The sequence below is a fragment of the Lycorma delicatula genome, chromosome 7 (genome assembly GCF_047948215.1).
Source record: "Lycorma delicatula isolate Av1 chromosome 7, ASM4794821v1, whole genome shotgun sequence".
NCBI classification, from domain to species: Eukaryota; Metazoa; Arthropoda; class Insecta; order Hemiptera; family Fulgoridae; genus Lycorma; species Lycorma delicatula.
In genome coordinates, this window is record NC_134461.1 from 43,774,459 (window position 1) to 43,791,126 (window position 16,668).

At 25.3% G+C, this 16,668-nt stretch overlaps 1 protein-coding gene across 2 annotated transcripts in view; it reads left to right on the forward strand.

Annotated features, from left to right (window-relative positions):
• Nucleotides 1-16,668, forward strand: part of Uck (Uridine-cytidine kinase) — a 109,007-nt gene that overhangs the window by 64,179 nt on the left and 28,160 nt on the right. Inside the window, exon 7 of one of the 2 annotated variants that reach the window (XM_075371608.1) lies at nucleotides 4,212-6,249. The exons of the other annotated variant lie outside the window; for it this stretch is intronic. Within the exon in view, the coding sequence (XP_075227723.1) occupies nucleotides 4,212-4,333 (122 nt within the window). The 3' untranslated portion in view covers nucleotides 4,334-6,249. Of the gene's footprint in view, nucleotides 1-4,211; nucleotides 6,250-16,668 lie in introns of those variants that run through there. 2 annotated transcript variants of the gene reach the window in all.

Consider the following 16,668-nt stretch of genomic DNA (forward strand, 5'->3'; position numbering starts at 1 on the left):
TTCTTTTTTGATGCTTTTATAGAGCTGCATATATTGTAAGTTAAATTGGTGTCAGTGTAACAGTGAACTAAACTTTAAATCTGCTTTGAGTTAAATCTAATGTGATTATAAATAACAGAAATTAAAAAATATGTATTATATTAATTTGTCTCTGTTTTTCTTTGCACTGACTTCACTAAAATAGCAACAAAGAAAAATCTGAACGTAACTTACTACGTGAAGGATTATTTTCTTAATTAATAATATGTACGTATGTACACTATCATTTTGAATTTTTGTAAATCCTAAACCTTGAATGTTAGAATGCTAGATGTTTGCCTTTATTAAAGTTAATGTTAAAATAGATGTTTTATTATTTGTTATTGTTACTAACTGTTCTGAATGGCCGTTCCATTATGTTGGAGCATACACTTCGTGGACTTAAAGACCTGGAAAATGAACTAAAAGAAGTGCTCATTTTCCTGTCCTTTACAATTGCAAAATTTTCTTTATAACTTTTGTAAAGAGTGTTTTTTACATGAATAAATTAAATTTAAGAAATAAATTTTAAAACCAGTCGTAAATATAATTTTTTTTTAAGTTTATACCGATGATTTGTGTGGTTCTGAAGTCAGACTTAATATAAGTTAGTTATATTTTATTTTCACAGATTAATATCAACTATGTTTTTTCTCATCTTTGTTATTATAACACTGTAGTAGGGTATAGCAGCTTAACATTAATTGGACTATACACAGTATATAAAATGAGTAGTGCTTAAAAGAGAAATCCTGAAATTTAATTGTAAAATCTCAATTAAGTCCTTTTTTTTAGGATTAATGAAATAGTAAAATTACATTAAGACCTTTCTTGAGCAAAACAAAATAAGCTTGTGTTTTTCATCTGCCTTGACAGTTTTTATGTCAATGCAATTCAATACAATGACAAAACTTCTGTCCAGAATTTGAAATGATATGCTTGTTTTACTTTGTTCTTTGTATTCTTGTTCTTGTGTTGTATTATTATTTTCTAAAGCCATGCTTTTAGTTTTCTTTATGTTTACTCTATTTACAATACATGCATGAAGAACTGTATAAAAAAGGGAAATTTTTTGAGGTAGCAAGAAAAAGGTATGATTTCAGATTAGTTTATAATAATCACAACTTTGCTAAGCTGTGAAATACCTAAATAAGGATAAGTTTGTAGAAATAGGTAGGGAAGCAATTCCATATCATTTAGCTTGCTTTGTTTTATGGAAGCAATTTTTATGATATTGAAAAAGAGCACACAGATTTTTATAAAAATATTATTTTTATGTTACCAAAGAAGGCAGGAGCAGATAATGAGATACTCTTAAATTAACCATTTTGTTTGAAAATTATTAAATAAAATAATTGTAGAAAAATGGAATGAGAAGTAGAAAATAAAACTAGATGAAAACTAGTTTAATTTTATAGGAAGATCATTCAAAGTATGACAAAAAATAATTTAGCCCTTAAATTAATTTTAGAGGGCCTCTTGAAAAATGCAAGCTATCATCACCATGTCCTTTGCAGATTTAAAAAAAGTACTTGATAATGATAAATGGAGTACAGTGTTTATTTAAAAACAAAGAAGATTGGAATGTAGAGGAAGAAAACATTATAATGTGCAACTGTATCAGATAGCAATAATAAAAATAACTATAAGGAAAGACAAGGTGTGGTAAGAAAGAAAGAGTGGGAAAAGGATGAAGCATATCCTCATTGTTTTTTTTTTTTTTTAAGAGCATTAAAGGAGCTAAAAAATTAAATTTAAGGCTGGACTGGATTGGCAGTTCAGGATAAAAAATAAAAATTAGAAGAAAAAACTAGAAATAATCTGTTAAAACTATTGAATGACATGGATTCATTTCTAAAAGAGCAATTCAATTAGCAGAAGTAAAAGAAAGATGAGCGCAACAGAAATGAAAAGTTTAACATTAGGATATTTGAATATAATTTTGTTATTTAGTTTTTTAAGTTAAGAAGAATGGTACAAGCCAATAAAACTTTTATAAAAAAAAATTATGTGGGCATCACATGACTTCCTTGTACACCTATTAAAGTAAATATATACATTTTTTAAAAATAACTAGTAATATTTTTTCATATTTTTTTTATTTTTATTTTTATTGAATTATTATTTATTGTAATTTTTTTTACAATCAGAGGTTAATAATTATTAATAAATCAATATATTTAAATTAAAAAAAAAGTTAGAAAAATGGTGTGTTAACCAATGTGCCCCTTCCCCTTCTCAGATTCAAATATTTCATTAATTAAAATTTCATTTGACTATAACTCAAGAACCAATGAAAATAAGTTCCAATTATGATATATCATCGAAAAGCTCTCAATGAGGTTATTATTGCAGTGAAGAAAAAGTCCAAAATCCAAATTTCTTTATGTTTGGGCTTTTTTGGACACTTTTGGTTGAGTGATAGCAATCAAAAAGGGAGGTGCACAACTACATGTTACAACAGTCCTACATCATAAATTTCAACATCTTATGGCTAATCATTTTTGAATTATGCAAGATACATACATATGTAATACGTTCATACAGATGTCACACCGAAACTAGTCAAAATGGATTCAGAGATGATCAGTGTGACTATTTCCATTGAAATCTGAAAAACTGAAAATTTTCACGATCACAATACTTCCTTTACTTTGTACAAGAAAGCAAAATACTAATCTCTTGTTAACAAAAAACAGGTTTCAGAACCTTAGGTCTTTTAAAATAGCTGCTTCCAATGTAGCATTATAAAACAGACAGTAACCAGTAAAGTGTAATGGCTCTTGAAAATTGGTAGAAAGGATGTTGAAAACTAAGAGGTGAATTTATATAATTCAGAATAAAGAAGATTTAAAATGAATTTTAGAACAGAGAAATTGGTGACAGTTAAAAAAGGAAACGCAAGGTTGGTAGGTCATGTATTAAGCTCTCCTGACTCGCTTACATTATAGAAGAAAGTGGAAAATAAATGTAGATGAATAAGATTATATAATATATGAATCGAATATTTTTGGATTTAGGATGTAAAAATTGACAGAATAGAAAGGAATGAAGAAGTGTATCCAGATCTAAGTACTGATGATAAAACAATAATATAAAAAGATGGAAAATGAAGCAATCCTGGACTTAACTGTTTATTTACATCAACATGGAAAACTTTTGTATGAAATATTGGATAGTCAGTTTTAAACACCCGATATATAATAAAATTTTTAACTTTAGCTAATATCAGTAAATCAGTAAACTGAAGTTGAAGCTGTAGGGTAAGTCACTAGGGCTGAGCAGCAGCAGTAAACTGCTGCTGTTTTTAATTTTTTTAAATAAATATATACTGCATTTATTGTACAAAGCTAGAAAATTGGAAAAAAAATAATATTATTTAAGACTATCAACTTTTTTCATTTAAGGGCTAACATGCAATCTATTTTAGGGTATAATGAATGTTGCCATCTTGGGTTTTACGATTTCCTAGGGCCTCTATTTATATTCAAGGATTTAAATTACTGTAGTGTGTTTCAACTATTTGTGCCATTTGTCATAAAGCAGATGGTAATTTAATTATTTTAATTTAGATATATATTTTTTTATTACAACAAATGTATTGTGTCTGGGCAATAAGCATTTTTTGCCCTGAACCCCCCCAAAAAAAAAATTATGGGAACGTGTAATTATCTTTCACTCTAGTTGAGAGATGGGAATTTAAAATGATAGCATACAAATGCTCCAAAATGAGACTGGAAGTTGTATGTTTGTGCGTGCGCACGCGCGCATGTGTACATGCCTTGCATGAGAGCATAAAGCAATTTTCTGAAAGTACTTATTTTTGCCACATTTACCATCTAACCATTGATCAGATAGAATTTATCATCAGATTTCCTCTGATGATATGATCAGTTTCATATCTGAAAAGTGGTTCCAGTTGTTGACTGTACCATAAAGATAATATTATTAGGTAGAGTTATTTAATATAATTTATGTTAATTAGGCTAAATATTTCTTTAATTAAATAAATAACTTTTTATTTAATTTCATTTCTTTGCAAAATTTAACTTATAGAATGAGTTGTTTTTATAAATATCATTGAAAAAATGAAAAAAACTGGAATTAGAGTTAAGAGTAAATAAATGAATTAAAGAAAAGTAAAGCAAGGTTCTGAAAACTAATAAGCTTCTTTCTGTTGAATTACGTTACAGTTGCTATAGACTTGATCGTACATCACATCTGGGATATATTGCATGGATCACCTGAAGGTCATCATAAGTTCCTGTCTTCCAATCGCAGGGCTAGTACAAGCTCCGATACATTGAGTCGTTGATATTACTAGAATCAATATACATGAGAAATGTATATTGATGTCGGTGATAAATATTATTGAAATAATTATCACATGTATTAAACTACTACTTGCTTCTTTACATTATTGTTTTTCTTTTTTATTACTATTGTTATTTTATTTGATGTATTAATGAGTTTAAATATTCATTATCTGAATAATGCATAATATAAAAGTATGTATGTTGTATTTGTGTACGCAAGCATTGAAATGTGTAAACTGTTTGTCAAACCATTGTCATTATAATACTATGTGTCACAATAGTTCACATATTGGTATTGTGATTTATATTACTCATCTTTCTTTTAATATTTCTTTTTTTTTGTCATAGGGTTGTAATTAAATCTCACTGTTTTTTTCTACTTACAATAATATTAAGATTGTTCAAAATTTTGTACGTGTTAAAAAATAATTGCTAAATGTGTTTATGTAATATGTATAAATTCCAATATTTTTATTTATTTTTGCCTATCTATTATAGCTAGGGTTAAGAGCATTTCCTTAAGTTTTTGTAAAATTCTGGTTATCTTTGTATTATTTGTACTTAAACCAGTTACTTAAATTAATTCACCTTTAAAAGATTATAACTATTTTTATTTATTTATTTCAATAATAATTACATGAATCTGTGAATGTGCTAGAAAAAATTGTGAAAGCAGCTATCAGATTTTGTTTTTATTAAAAATATTGCAATTTTTTTTAGTAGTTTTAACAGTGTTGTTCTATTATATTTGAAGTGGAAGTGATTATTTTCAACTGGATAATGGTGATGATACTGTGATTAGAAAATAACAAATGTGATTTTTTTCATTACATTATTGCCATTGTTAATAATGCACCTCTTATTCTATTTGCTTCATTTTTCTAGAAATAACAGTTTTATCTAAAAAAAATAAATATATGTTGGTTGTGAGAAATGAAATAAGATTTTCAAAACATGAAATATAAATATAATAACTGTAAACTTGCTGGTACACATTTGTTCCACCCCAGTTTTGCCACTTTAGATCAATTAGCTTTCATTATTATTTTTAAAAAATAAACCTTTGTATGATTTTTATATTTAAAAGTATTGCTGAATTGAACTAAATAAATTTGTTTGTTTTATTTAATTATTTATTAAATTCTGTTTAGTTTTACTAAAATTGTTTTGTATGTGTTAATGAAGATATTTTAAAATAGCTTATTATGAAAAGTTATTTGAAGATTTATTATTTAAAGAATCTGTATATATAATGCAACCAAATTTTTAAATTATGATTTACTTTTTTTAAAAGTATTTAACCATTATTCATCAACATGAATGTACATAAAAGTACAGTAGAACTACAGTTTGTTACCTTCAGTTTATAATGGGTGACAGAAGAGAGAAAATGAGTAATTGCTGAATATATCTGCACAGTAGAAACTTTTATATACATGTAAAAAAATGTGTGTAGCCTAATTATAATCTTACAGAAAAGACCATTTTTTCACATTAGTGTAAAATTAATTCTAAATTAATAGGTCTGTATGTTTGGTGATTTTTTTCTTTTCAACTAAAAAGCACAAAAGAAGAAATAAAGTCTCCCTTTTGAAATTTAGTAAAATTTGTTATGACTTTAAAAAAAACATGTAAAAACAAAAATATAAGCAGGAACATAGTAGTAAAAAAGCTTCAAAATTTTAATAATAATAATATGATTTCTATTTTATTGTATTTTTTTTTAAATTTATTCTTTAAAGGCATTTCTTGTCTAATGAAGGGATTTTTTCATTATTTAATGCAAGGTGGCAAATTTTTTTTATTTTTCTTTCTTATGTGCGTTCCCTATTCTTCTCTTTAAGTTGCAGAATTAAAAATAGATTAAATAGTTAATTGAAATTAATAAGCATTTTATATTTTCTACTTACAATTATATTTATATATCCAATTTTATATTCATATTTCACATTTGATATTTATATTTCTAATTATTTATTGGCAGTTGCTTTGCTAGCAATGATGTAAATATAACAAACATTTTTCTTCAAACATATTTCAGTATAATAGAACTATTTATGCAAAAATGAAGTATTTTATGGCAAATATTTTGTAATTAGTAAAAATTACATTTTTGTCCATTTTAGTTAATTAACCATAAAATATACTTACCGTAATTTTTTTTATCCAGAGTATAGTAATTGTACTATTTATAATTGAAAGATTTACAGTTATTCAACAATTTTTAAGAAATTACTGACTGAAATTTATGTATCAACCTGTTTCAGCTTAATTTTCCTAGTTATGTTTTACTATAAATTACTACATGAACTGTTTATTCATTTGCTGTGTAAAATTATGTAATTTGTGTTTTCCAGTTACATTACTGACCTGACCTATTTTGATAACAATTCTGGCCATTTATTTTCCCGATAATTTTAATCCTTTACTCATTTTTATTTTAATTGTTACTCATTTATTTAACATAATTGATATCATAAATGAACAGTATTTATTACGCATTAGTTTTTTGCCTCTGTAAAAGAAAAATTCAAACCCTAACTCCTCTTGTATTTGAGAATTACTTATGAATAATCTTTTAAGATTCATTTCTGTTATGTAAATAAATAAATGAAATGGTAATTCTTAGAAATTTTCTTGCGTCTTTAAGCTCTTTGAATTCTCATCATTTAATTCTCAGCATCTTTAATTCCTTATAGTTACTTACTTCCTTGTCTGTAAGCAACCTAATTTTTCTTCCCCTTTCTCATTCTATTTTTCCTTTTATATTCCTTCTTTGAAAATAATTTGTTGTAGGATGTGCTCCAACAGTGTGGTGTTTTCCTTTATCATCTTCGTAAAATTATGCTACTTTCACAACCATATTTGAAAACTTTCCAAATACTTTCTTCTTTCTTTTCTATTATCTATATTCATATATTATAAGATTCTCTATCCAAAACATTTGAATTTCTTTCTTAGTTAGAACATTTCCCCCTTTATTTTACACAAGAAGAGGAACCCTTCTGAAATAGTCAATATTTATCTTGACAGAGAAGTCTGATGATTGACTGTTTTTAATATCGTAGTTCCAAATTAAAGGAAAGTAGATCATTGCTCTTACATGATGCATCCTGCTTTTATCTCAGTTTTAATCAAAATTAATTAATTTTCTATTATTTTTTTTTTTTAGTTTTGGAAATGAAAATGGTGTGTATTTATCAATTTTCCCCCTCTGGTATGTTGAGCACAAAAATTTGTGGTTTTGAAAAAAGTAGTTTTTTTTTTTTGTTTAAAATTCCTGTTTGATGATTTTAGTTTTGTATGTTAATAAGGTTAACTTAAATAAAATAGCTGTATTTTCTTTTATATTTAATATTTTTTTGTATTTTCTTTTTTTATCACAAATTTTTATAATTAATGAGATTGTCTGGAATAATTAATTTGAGACTCAACTTCTGAACTGTAATTTAGCTGCATCCTTGTATGAGAATGTAATCTTAATTCCTTGTAACTAAGTCCTGAGTATAATTGGATGAGTCAAAAGTGTAACGCAATTTAATCCTAAACCTATAGCTTTCTAAATTATTTATTTGGGAAGAGGGAAAGGATATCTTCAATGAATAAGAACATTTTGCAATTAAAAACTGGATTTTTACTTTTTATAACATTTTTTTTTATTATTAAGTACCAGTGGTATATAGTAACCTTGGCCCTATGCAATACGTATAAAGTGCTACACGTAAAACCTACACTCATCCTGTGTTTGTGGTTTTTTATTATGAGTTGATAACTTTGCTTGTTACAAGAGACATTTGTTTATGTATTAGATTATATATATTTACATGTAGTAAGGTAGATATTCTCAGTCCACAGTATTAAATAATTATAAATGATAAAAACTAATTTAAACAATGTTTTATTAGAAATTATAAAAGATGACTGGCTGAAGAATAAATTTCATTTATCATTTTATCTAAACAGGATTCAAGTTAAAATTTATCTTTGATTGGTTAGTTTATTATCCTCTTTTTTATGTTTTATAAAAAAAAAAACTATTTCTTAAGTTTGCCAGTTTATTTTTTATTGGTTTTAATTTTGATTTTTCATATTACATTCAATAACATTTTTAACTGATTTTGAATGATAACTTCATCTTCAGCAACATTTTATAATTAATTATACGTAAAATAAAACTAATTTTCTTATCATTGTGGTACAAAATAATAGAATCTTCTATGTTTTCTGTATCTGGTGGTTGATGATTAAAATTGATAATATAATTTCAGTATAATGGTTAAAAATGTTAGGGGAGTTTGGGCATATTAAAAGTCCTGCTTTGAAATTTTATGGCTGAAATATTGCATATAATTAAATGATTCACATTTATTTGTAATAATTAAGTTCCTTTCTATTTTACAATAAAATTGAACTGTGTTTGCATTTCTGATTGAGCTTCATATACATTATGTAAGATATCATTTTAATTTGAACATTATTATTATTATTTCTGCTGTATATTTGAGTTATAATCAATCATAATTATACTTTATTTTAATGATGTAGATAAATGTCTTTAATTGATCGAAAAAGATATTTGTTATTAACCAAAAATAGATGGTATTAGATAAATAGCATTTATGAAAAAAATTTCATTTTTTTATGTTTGGAAATCCACTAAGGTACTGTTGATACATCATAAGAATCTTATATACATTCTTAGAAAATTTTAATGAATAATACAGTTAATACACTTAGTAGCCAGTATATGCAGTTTTTTACCCAACTGAACAAAAAATATCACCTACATTAAATATTAACTTGTGTGGTATATTGTAAAAAATCGTAGTCATGCACTTACTTAAACATTTAGTGCTAACATAATATAATTACCATTTCTTAATTTTATATTTTACCTACTTCAGTTTTAAAAATTATTGAAAATAATTAGAACTAGTTATTTAATACTCAGATTGATTACTGAGTTTCTTTGTAAAAAAAGATAATCAGTAATCTGTTTGCATGTAAAAGAAGTAATAATAAATTAATGATATATTTATCTGATTATGATTTCTATAACAATCTTATAATCTTACTGTAGATGTATAAATTTCCTTTTCATTTTGATGTTAGAAAGATTCCTTTTCATTTACTCAAGAAATAAATTAACATGGTTATTCTTGGTAAATTCATTGGATTTAAAAAGAATCCTGTTGCAAACAGATTTTTATTCGATTCAAGTTTTCCTTTTCACTAATAATATATAAAATATTTACTTTGGAAATATTTGCTGGTTTTTCATGTATGTAAACTACTACCTAACAGGAATGGTTGGGAAGTACCCTGTCCTAGAAGTCAGGAAGCCTGGTTGTGATACATATACAGCGTAATAAGTTATATAACCTGAGCATCCATTAGTTTCATAAAAGTATTTACAATTTATCTAATTAATATTTGACAATTTTTTAAAAAATTAAGTCAGGTTTTATATTAGTAAAAAAAAATTATATATTGTTAAAAAATTTAGATACCTTAGTAGACATGCGTTACTTATTAAAATGTCATTACAAGAAGAGGAATTGTTTTAACAAACTCAAGTGCAATACAAAGATTTCTCATCATGTTTCTTAAGAAGTTGAAGTTTTGTTTACTCAAATCAGTTGATGAATCCAATCCGAAATACCTAGTATTTAGGTATTTAAGTACCTAAATACTTAAATACTTAAATACTTTAAGTATTTAGGTACTTGACTACTTGATTAGGTAACTACTTATAGTTAAGTCTGTGAGTGTTGAACTCTTCTGGAAGCAGATCTTCTAATAAAGTGAAAATTTCTCTTTGTCATTTAACAATTACTCTTGTAAACTTTGGCCAAAATTCACTTTAGCTTCTTTCTTATACCCTGAATATCAACTATTCTTCATATTCTGATAAAATTTTATGCCATTGTTTTTGTAAAGTTAATCTGTCACACTTTTAGGTCTTCCACATTTCTCTTCTAGGTAGTTCCCCTAATAATTTTTTTTTTATATGTTGATCAGGTAAATGAATCATATATTTCACACAAACATTTCTGTGTAAAAATGTTAAATTACAAATTAAATCATGTTGCACAGTTTTCATGTTGTAAAATGAAAAATTTACCATTCAATTCAATAATTAGTACCTTAAAGTAACCCAGTAGAGGTTGAATATAAGTTTATTTTATAGGATTTTAACAAATATTGTTTTGTTTTTACAATTATATTTTGCTGGTATATGTATTACTTTCATCAAAATTCTGAACAATTAAAAATACATTATATTCCCAATAAGTTAAAGAGGAATGAAATAGATTACTTACTTTTTACAACTACAGGTGAAGATTCATCATTTTATATTTCTTTTCTTTGAAGATGAAAATTAGCTGCTTTCCTATTTTAAAATTACTGCACCATTAAAGTACTTTGTTATATCTTTCAGATAAAATAATCTGTCAATGATAATCAATTTGAAATTGTTTACAGTTGATTTGTTATCTACAGAAACTTTGTTATCTAGCTAGCCTTTTATTTTTATTTTTTAGACTGGTTTGCAAAACTATATTATTTTCTCTTGATTAAAAATGTATAATAAGTTACCATCCTTAGACCATTTATTTATTAAAATTATTTCATTTTGTAGAATTTTATAATGGTTGATGCAGTATTATAAATATTATAGGATTTGATACATTTTTCATATGTAATTGTGCTTGTCATTTAATACACATTAGTATTGGCACAGTCAAATCATGTGCTATCAGGTTACCTCGTAATACTAATGTTGATGTTAAACTTAGACTAAAAATTTGTTTTTCTTGCAGCACCTAAGTAATGATTTCAAAGTAATAGTTGCTGTTGTCTGCAGCTGCACTTATACTGTTATCTTCGTACTTATGTTGTTGACCAGTGTATCAGTAATTGTTTATAAGGAAAAAGCTATGTTTGTTAGAAAATTACATCTTGTGTATTGTGTGTGGAAACATTAAAAAATGATGGCATCTAAAGGGATCTGTTTATGTGTGGAAATAAGATTCATAATAGATGGTATAATGTGATATTGTAATTAAGCTTTTTGTTATATTCACTGATTTACTGTATTGCTGGAATGCACGTTGATCCCAAATATAGGTTGACCCTCCATTTTTTAATTTAATTTTCAGGAAAAAAGTTGGTAGACATTTTTTCCCCACAATTAAATTTTTACCACAAATAAGAAATTAATTTTAAAATTTATATATATATATATATATATATATTCATATACTTTTACTTGTTTAAATTTTATATTTAAATGTGAAATTGTACAAGATTTCTTATAAAAAAAAAAAAAAATAATGTTTTTGTCAATTTTTAGATTTAGAGTTCTTTAAAAACTGTTTTTTTATATCTTCATAATAAAAAAAAATTGTATTAAAAAATTAACTCTCATCACGAACACGTCACTAATGATGTGTTTTATGTCAAGCCAATGTTTGACCAAAGACTCATCCATCCAACCTTTTTCATTTATTTGTATAGTAATGTTTTTTGATAGGGTTTCTTTTGGCAACGTTAAAATCACAAATGGTGGCAGTTTTGATCTATCGGCTAACACCTAGCATAACAGTTATCCATGCTGTTTCATTTCCACTTGTTTTAATTAATACAGACTTTTCACCTTTTGTGTTAGTGTAGGCATGCTAAAAAAAACAGGAGTTTGATCAGCATTATCAATTGTATCTAGTGGATAATTGTATTGCTCTTAAGTTAACAACATGTTTCTGGAAAACAATAAATTTTTTCTTGTAATCTACTGGTAATTGTTTAGTTAATGTTATATGATGTCTTAAGACTAGCCTGTTCCTTTTCATCATGCACCCCTACACTAGCCTAAACTTCCTTTAAAATTTTCTTAATCATGATTGCATTTCTTGTAATACAAAAGCCTTCAATTTTCTTTAATGATTTCTACAACTAAATCGACTATTTCTTGAAAATGGCCTACGTGTGATCAGTAAGGAGTCTTTCTGCTTCATCCAACAATGAATGTTTTTTCTTCATTTATTACTTGTAATTTTAATTTCATTCAAAATTTCAGTGAAAACCTTTTACAATTTCACTCAATTTTGGCGGGGAAAAATTACAATAAAGAATTCATTTAATACAGGATGATATATTCAATCCAAGCAGCTTTAAACTGATAGTTGAGAATGAAAACCAAATTTATTTACAAACAAAATAATAGAAAAACTGTTATGATTAATTATGAATAATAGTGAAACCTGTTTATGAATACCTCTATGTAAAGGACATTTTCAAAATTCTCAGACCCAAGGTATATGATTTTAATGCAACAATCTTTACGTAAAGGACACCTGTGTTTATCTTCCACGTTCTAATCCTAAATGTTCATATCCCTTAACTGTACACACAGATAGATAATAATTTAGAAGAATAATCCTGGTATTGAATCTGAAATTATCAGTAATCACCAAAAATAAATATTTAATTTTAATTTGAAGAACAGGTTAAAATAAATGAAATACAAAATTATGGTTTCATGGAAATGGAAAATTAAAAACATTCATTAGTTAACATAGATCCATTTAATTATCCCTTTTATTTAAAAGTATAATTCTATGTTTTAAATTTACTTTCATTTTAATTTCAAGTCCATATCTTTTAAATTTATTCATTAATTATGTCCTGTTTTGTTTTAATTTTAGCTTGTATGTTTTCTAAGAATATTTAAACATTTTATTTTTCTGCAAAATGTAATATTTTCACAGATTTTTTTATTCATTGGGAATAAGTCCTTTTTCTATCAAATGTTTTGCATAATTTGAATCTTTTTTCTTGTATTTATATGACATTATATGTTCATTAAATCTTGTTTTAAACTTTTGTCCTTATTGTCCTACATATATCATGTTATAATCATAATTTATTTGGTATGCCCCATTTTTATTGTAATTGCCCTTTTCTTCTATACTATTTCTAAATTTATTATTAGTGGTAAATGCTATTATTTATGTTAAATTTATTTAAAAAATCCTTTAATTTATATATTTATTTTCCTGTGGATATAAATTTTGCCCATATTCGTTTTTCTTCTTTTGACTTGATGTTCCTTTTTTGCTTTTTTTATCTTTTGAAGTAGTTTCCTTGTTATTCTTTTTTTTTTAATAGCAATGAATAATGATTATTAATCATTGGTTATGAAATAATATTTATGTTATTGAATATAATATAAATGTTATTTATTTATTTAACCTGAATTTGTGCATAATATGATAATAATAATAATAGTAATAATCCAAAATGTTATAAATATAATTTTTCCTTATTATTATATGATGACAAAAAATGAATAATAATGACGTCAACACTGTTGAAAAATAAAACAAAAGTAGAAAACCAGAAACAAATATAATAATTAATTTAAAAAAAATTATTTATTTTTTAAAACTGTAGAAAAGGTTGAAAAAAAAAACAATTAATTCCACAAATGAGATCTGGATTGACACCTCATAATGACACATCATTTTTGTAATGATTATGAAAATATTACATTATGTAGAAAAATGAAGATATTAAATATTCTAGAAAACATGAAAATATTCAAGCTTCAATTAAAAGAACAGGACATACATAATTAATAAACAAATAAATACTCAAGACGATGTAATGTTTAAAAATTTTTAATTGTTAAAATAAAAAATCATAAGGATTAGTTTAAATTATGATCATCACTCAAATCATTATGATAACCCTAATGGAAATATAATAAAATATTTTGAAAATTTTAAAATTTTGCAAATAATGTCTACTTCAGATTTTATAAGAAAGTTTTAAAAAGTTAACCTTTAGAAAGATATTTTCTTGGAAAAGTCTTTTGTTTAAATTAAAAATGGTTCCTAAAAGATTTGCAAAAAAACTGTTGAATTATTCATTAATGGTAGCTGTTACAAAAATTAACCTAAAAGAATAAATATTGTCTTTGTGTAACTGATTTAAGAGTTTAACAAAATTAAAAATATAATGAAAAATTCAGGAATATAAGGTGTAAAACAAAATTGCATAATTTTGAATAGTGTGTCTACAGTAATTCAAAAAACTATAACTAAATTGTTAAATTTTTTAATTTATAAAAATAAAGAAAGCTTTTCTTATTAATCATATTGATTTCTAGTTAATATAGTCATTATTTTTTTCTTGGTATCTTTAATTTCCTCTTTTCATTATTCATTGTATATGTGAGAGTTTATGCTTAATTATTTGTTTATAATTTTATTTATACATTTAAATTATATTAATTGGCATAATATAGTATAGTTTTATCATAGTTTATAAGCAGTTAGTTTAAATTAATCTTTTGACTTATAAACGTAAGCTTTGAATTTTTTATATAGTTTTTTTAATATATATATATATAAATATTTCAGCATCATTGTGCAATTGATACCATTCAATGAAAATAAAAGTTGTAAAAAAATGGTCTAGAACAGTGTTTCTCAACCACCGGTCCAGTGCATAGGACCAGTGCTGGTTGCGAGATAATGCTATCGATTCTTGAACAAATTTGCCCACAAAAAAATTAAACTGAAAAAAATGAACAATAAAAAAATTCATGTATGATAATAATATAAAATTTATGTATTATAATTATTTAATAATATTCTGAACATACACATTGGCAATCAACTACTAGTATGTCTTATAGTGAAGTGGTTTACTTTTAATTGCTGCAAAAACACAACTTTTGTTTCTCTTAAAATGAGTAAAAAAAAGACAAGGAACTTTACATAATTTTTTCCACAATAAAAGTTCTATTACGGGAAATGGAAATATAGAAAATATATATAGAAATATCAAGTGAAACAGAAAATGAATGTCCACCAAACAAGAAAAATAAATCTGCTGTCACAGGATGTTATGATAATGAGTACTTGAAATATGGTTTTATACTTTGACTGGTTCTATGGAAGACTATGTACATTCAATGTACATAATGTTTAAGGAAGTTAAGAATTATGATACCATGAAATCATCCAAAATGTTGTGACATTTAAAATTAAGACATCCCGAACTAGAACAGAAACCATTGAAATATTTTGATCGATAAAAACAAGAATTTAATCTCCAAAAGAAAATATTTAAAGAAACTTTTATTCAAAATAAATCGCAATTGAAATGTTCATATTTAGTTGCACTACATATAGCCAAAACAAAAAAAAAAACATTCACAACTGGAGAAAATTTAATTAAAGCGGTGTTAATTGGTACAATGAAATGTTTGGACCTTCAGCTGCAGATCAAATCAGATCAATACCTTTTTCATATGATAAGATTAATCTTATACATTAGATTAGTTTTTTATGATAAGAAAACTCTATCCGAAAATATTGAATACCACTTAATAAAAAGTATTAAAGAATCACCAGTGTTGGCCATCCATATTGACGAATCATGTGATATTTCTAAAAAAGCTATTTTTCTGTGCTACGTACGGTACATTGATTATTCTTGTGAAGAAATTGAAGAAGCATTATTATGTTGCAAAAATTTAGATTCCCACATGACAAGTTCTTTGATTCATTGAATTTGTATATTAATAACCATTCCTTAAACTGGGGTTGTGTACCAACAGAACAGCAAATATGACTGGGAAGAATTGCGAAGTAACAACAAGAATTCAAGAAATCGCTTCTCCTGATATATTACCTAACACATTGCGTTATACATCATCAGCATTTAGCAGCCAGAAATATATCACCTAAATTAAATGATGTTTTACTGGAATGTACAAAAATTGTTAGTTTCGTAAAGAAAGACAATCTTTGCCACTCATTGTCAAGAGGTAGGAGCAGAACACCAACATCTCTTATTTCATGCAGAAGTAAGATGGCCCTCGTGAGGAAATCTGCCTACCAGACTTTATGAATTAAGCACCAAATGAAAGTAAGAAAATTTTGGTTAAAAAAATTGAAGAAGGTAATCCTGAGGTATTTAATTCTTATTGCGATTTTATTACTGCACAGAAGGAATTAATAGTTAATAATCTGAATGTAGTAATAAGTCAAAATTTACAGTCATTATATAATGGATTTGAAAAATACTTCCTTACAAACATAAACTTGCATAGATGAATGTATGGATAACTAATCCTTTTTTTTATTAAAAATAATTGAATAATATAAATAATAAAAATAATATAATATAAATTGAATAATATAAAATTGAAATAATATAATTGAGTAATGGAGACCAAGAATGTCTCTTGGAACTGAGTCCAAGATTGTCTCGGAACTGAGTTCAGACATTAAATTTTGGATCGCAATAAAAACTGAAT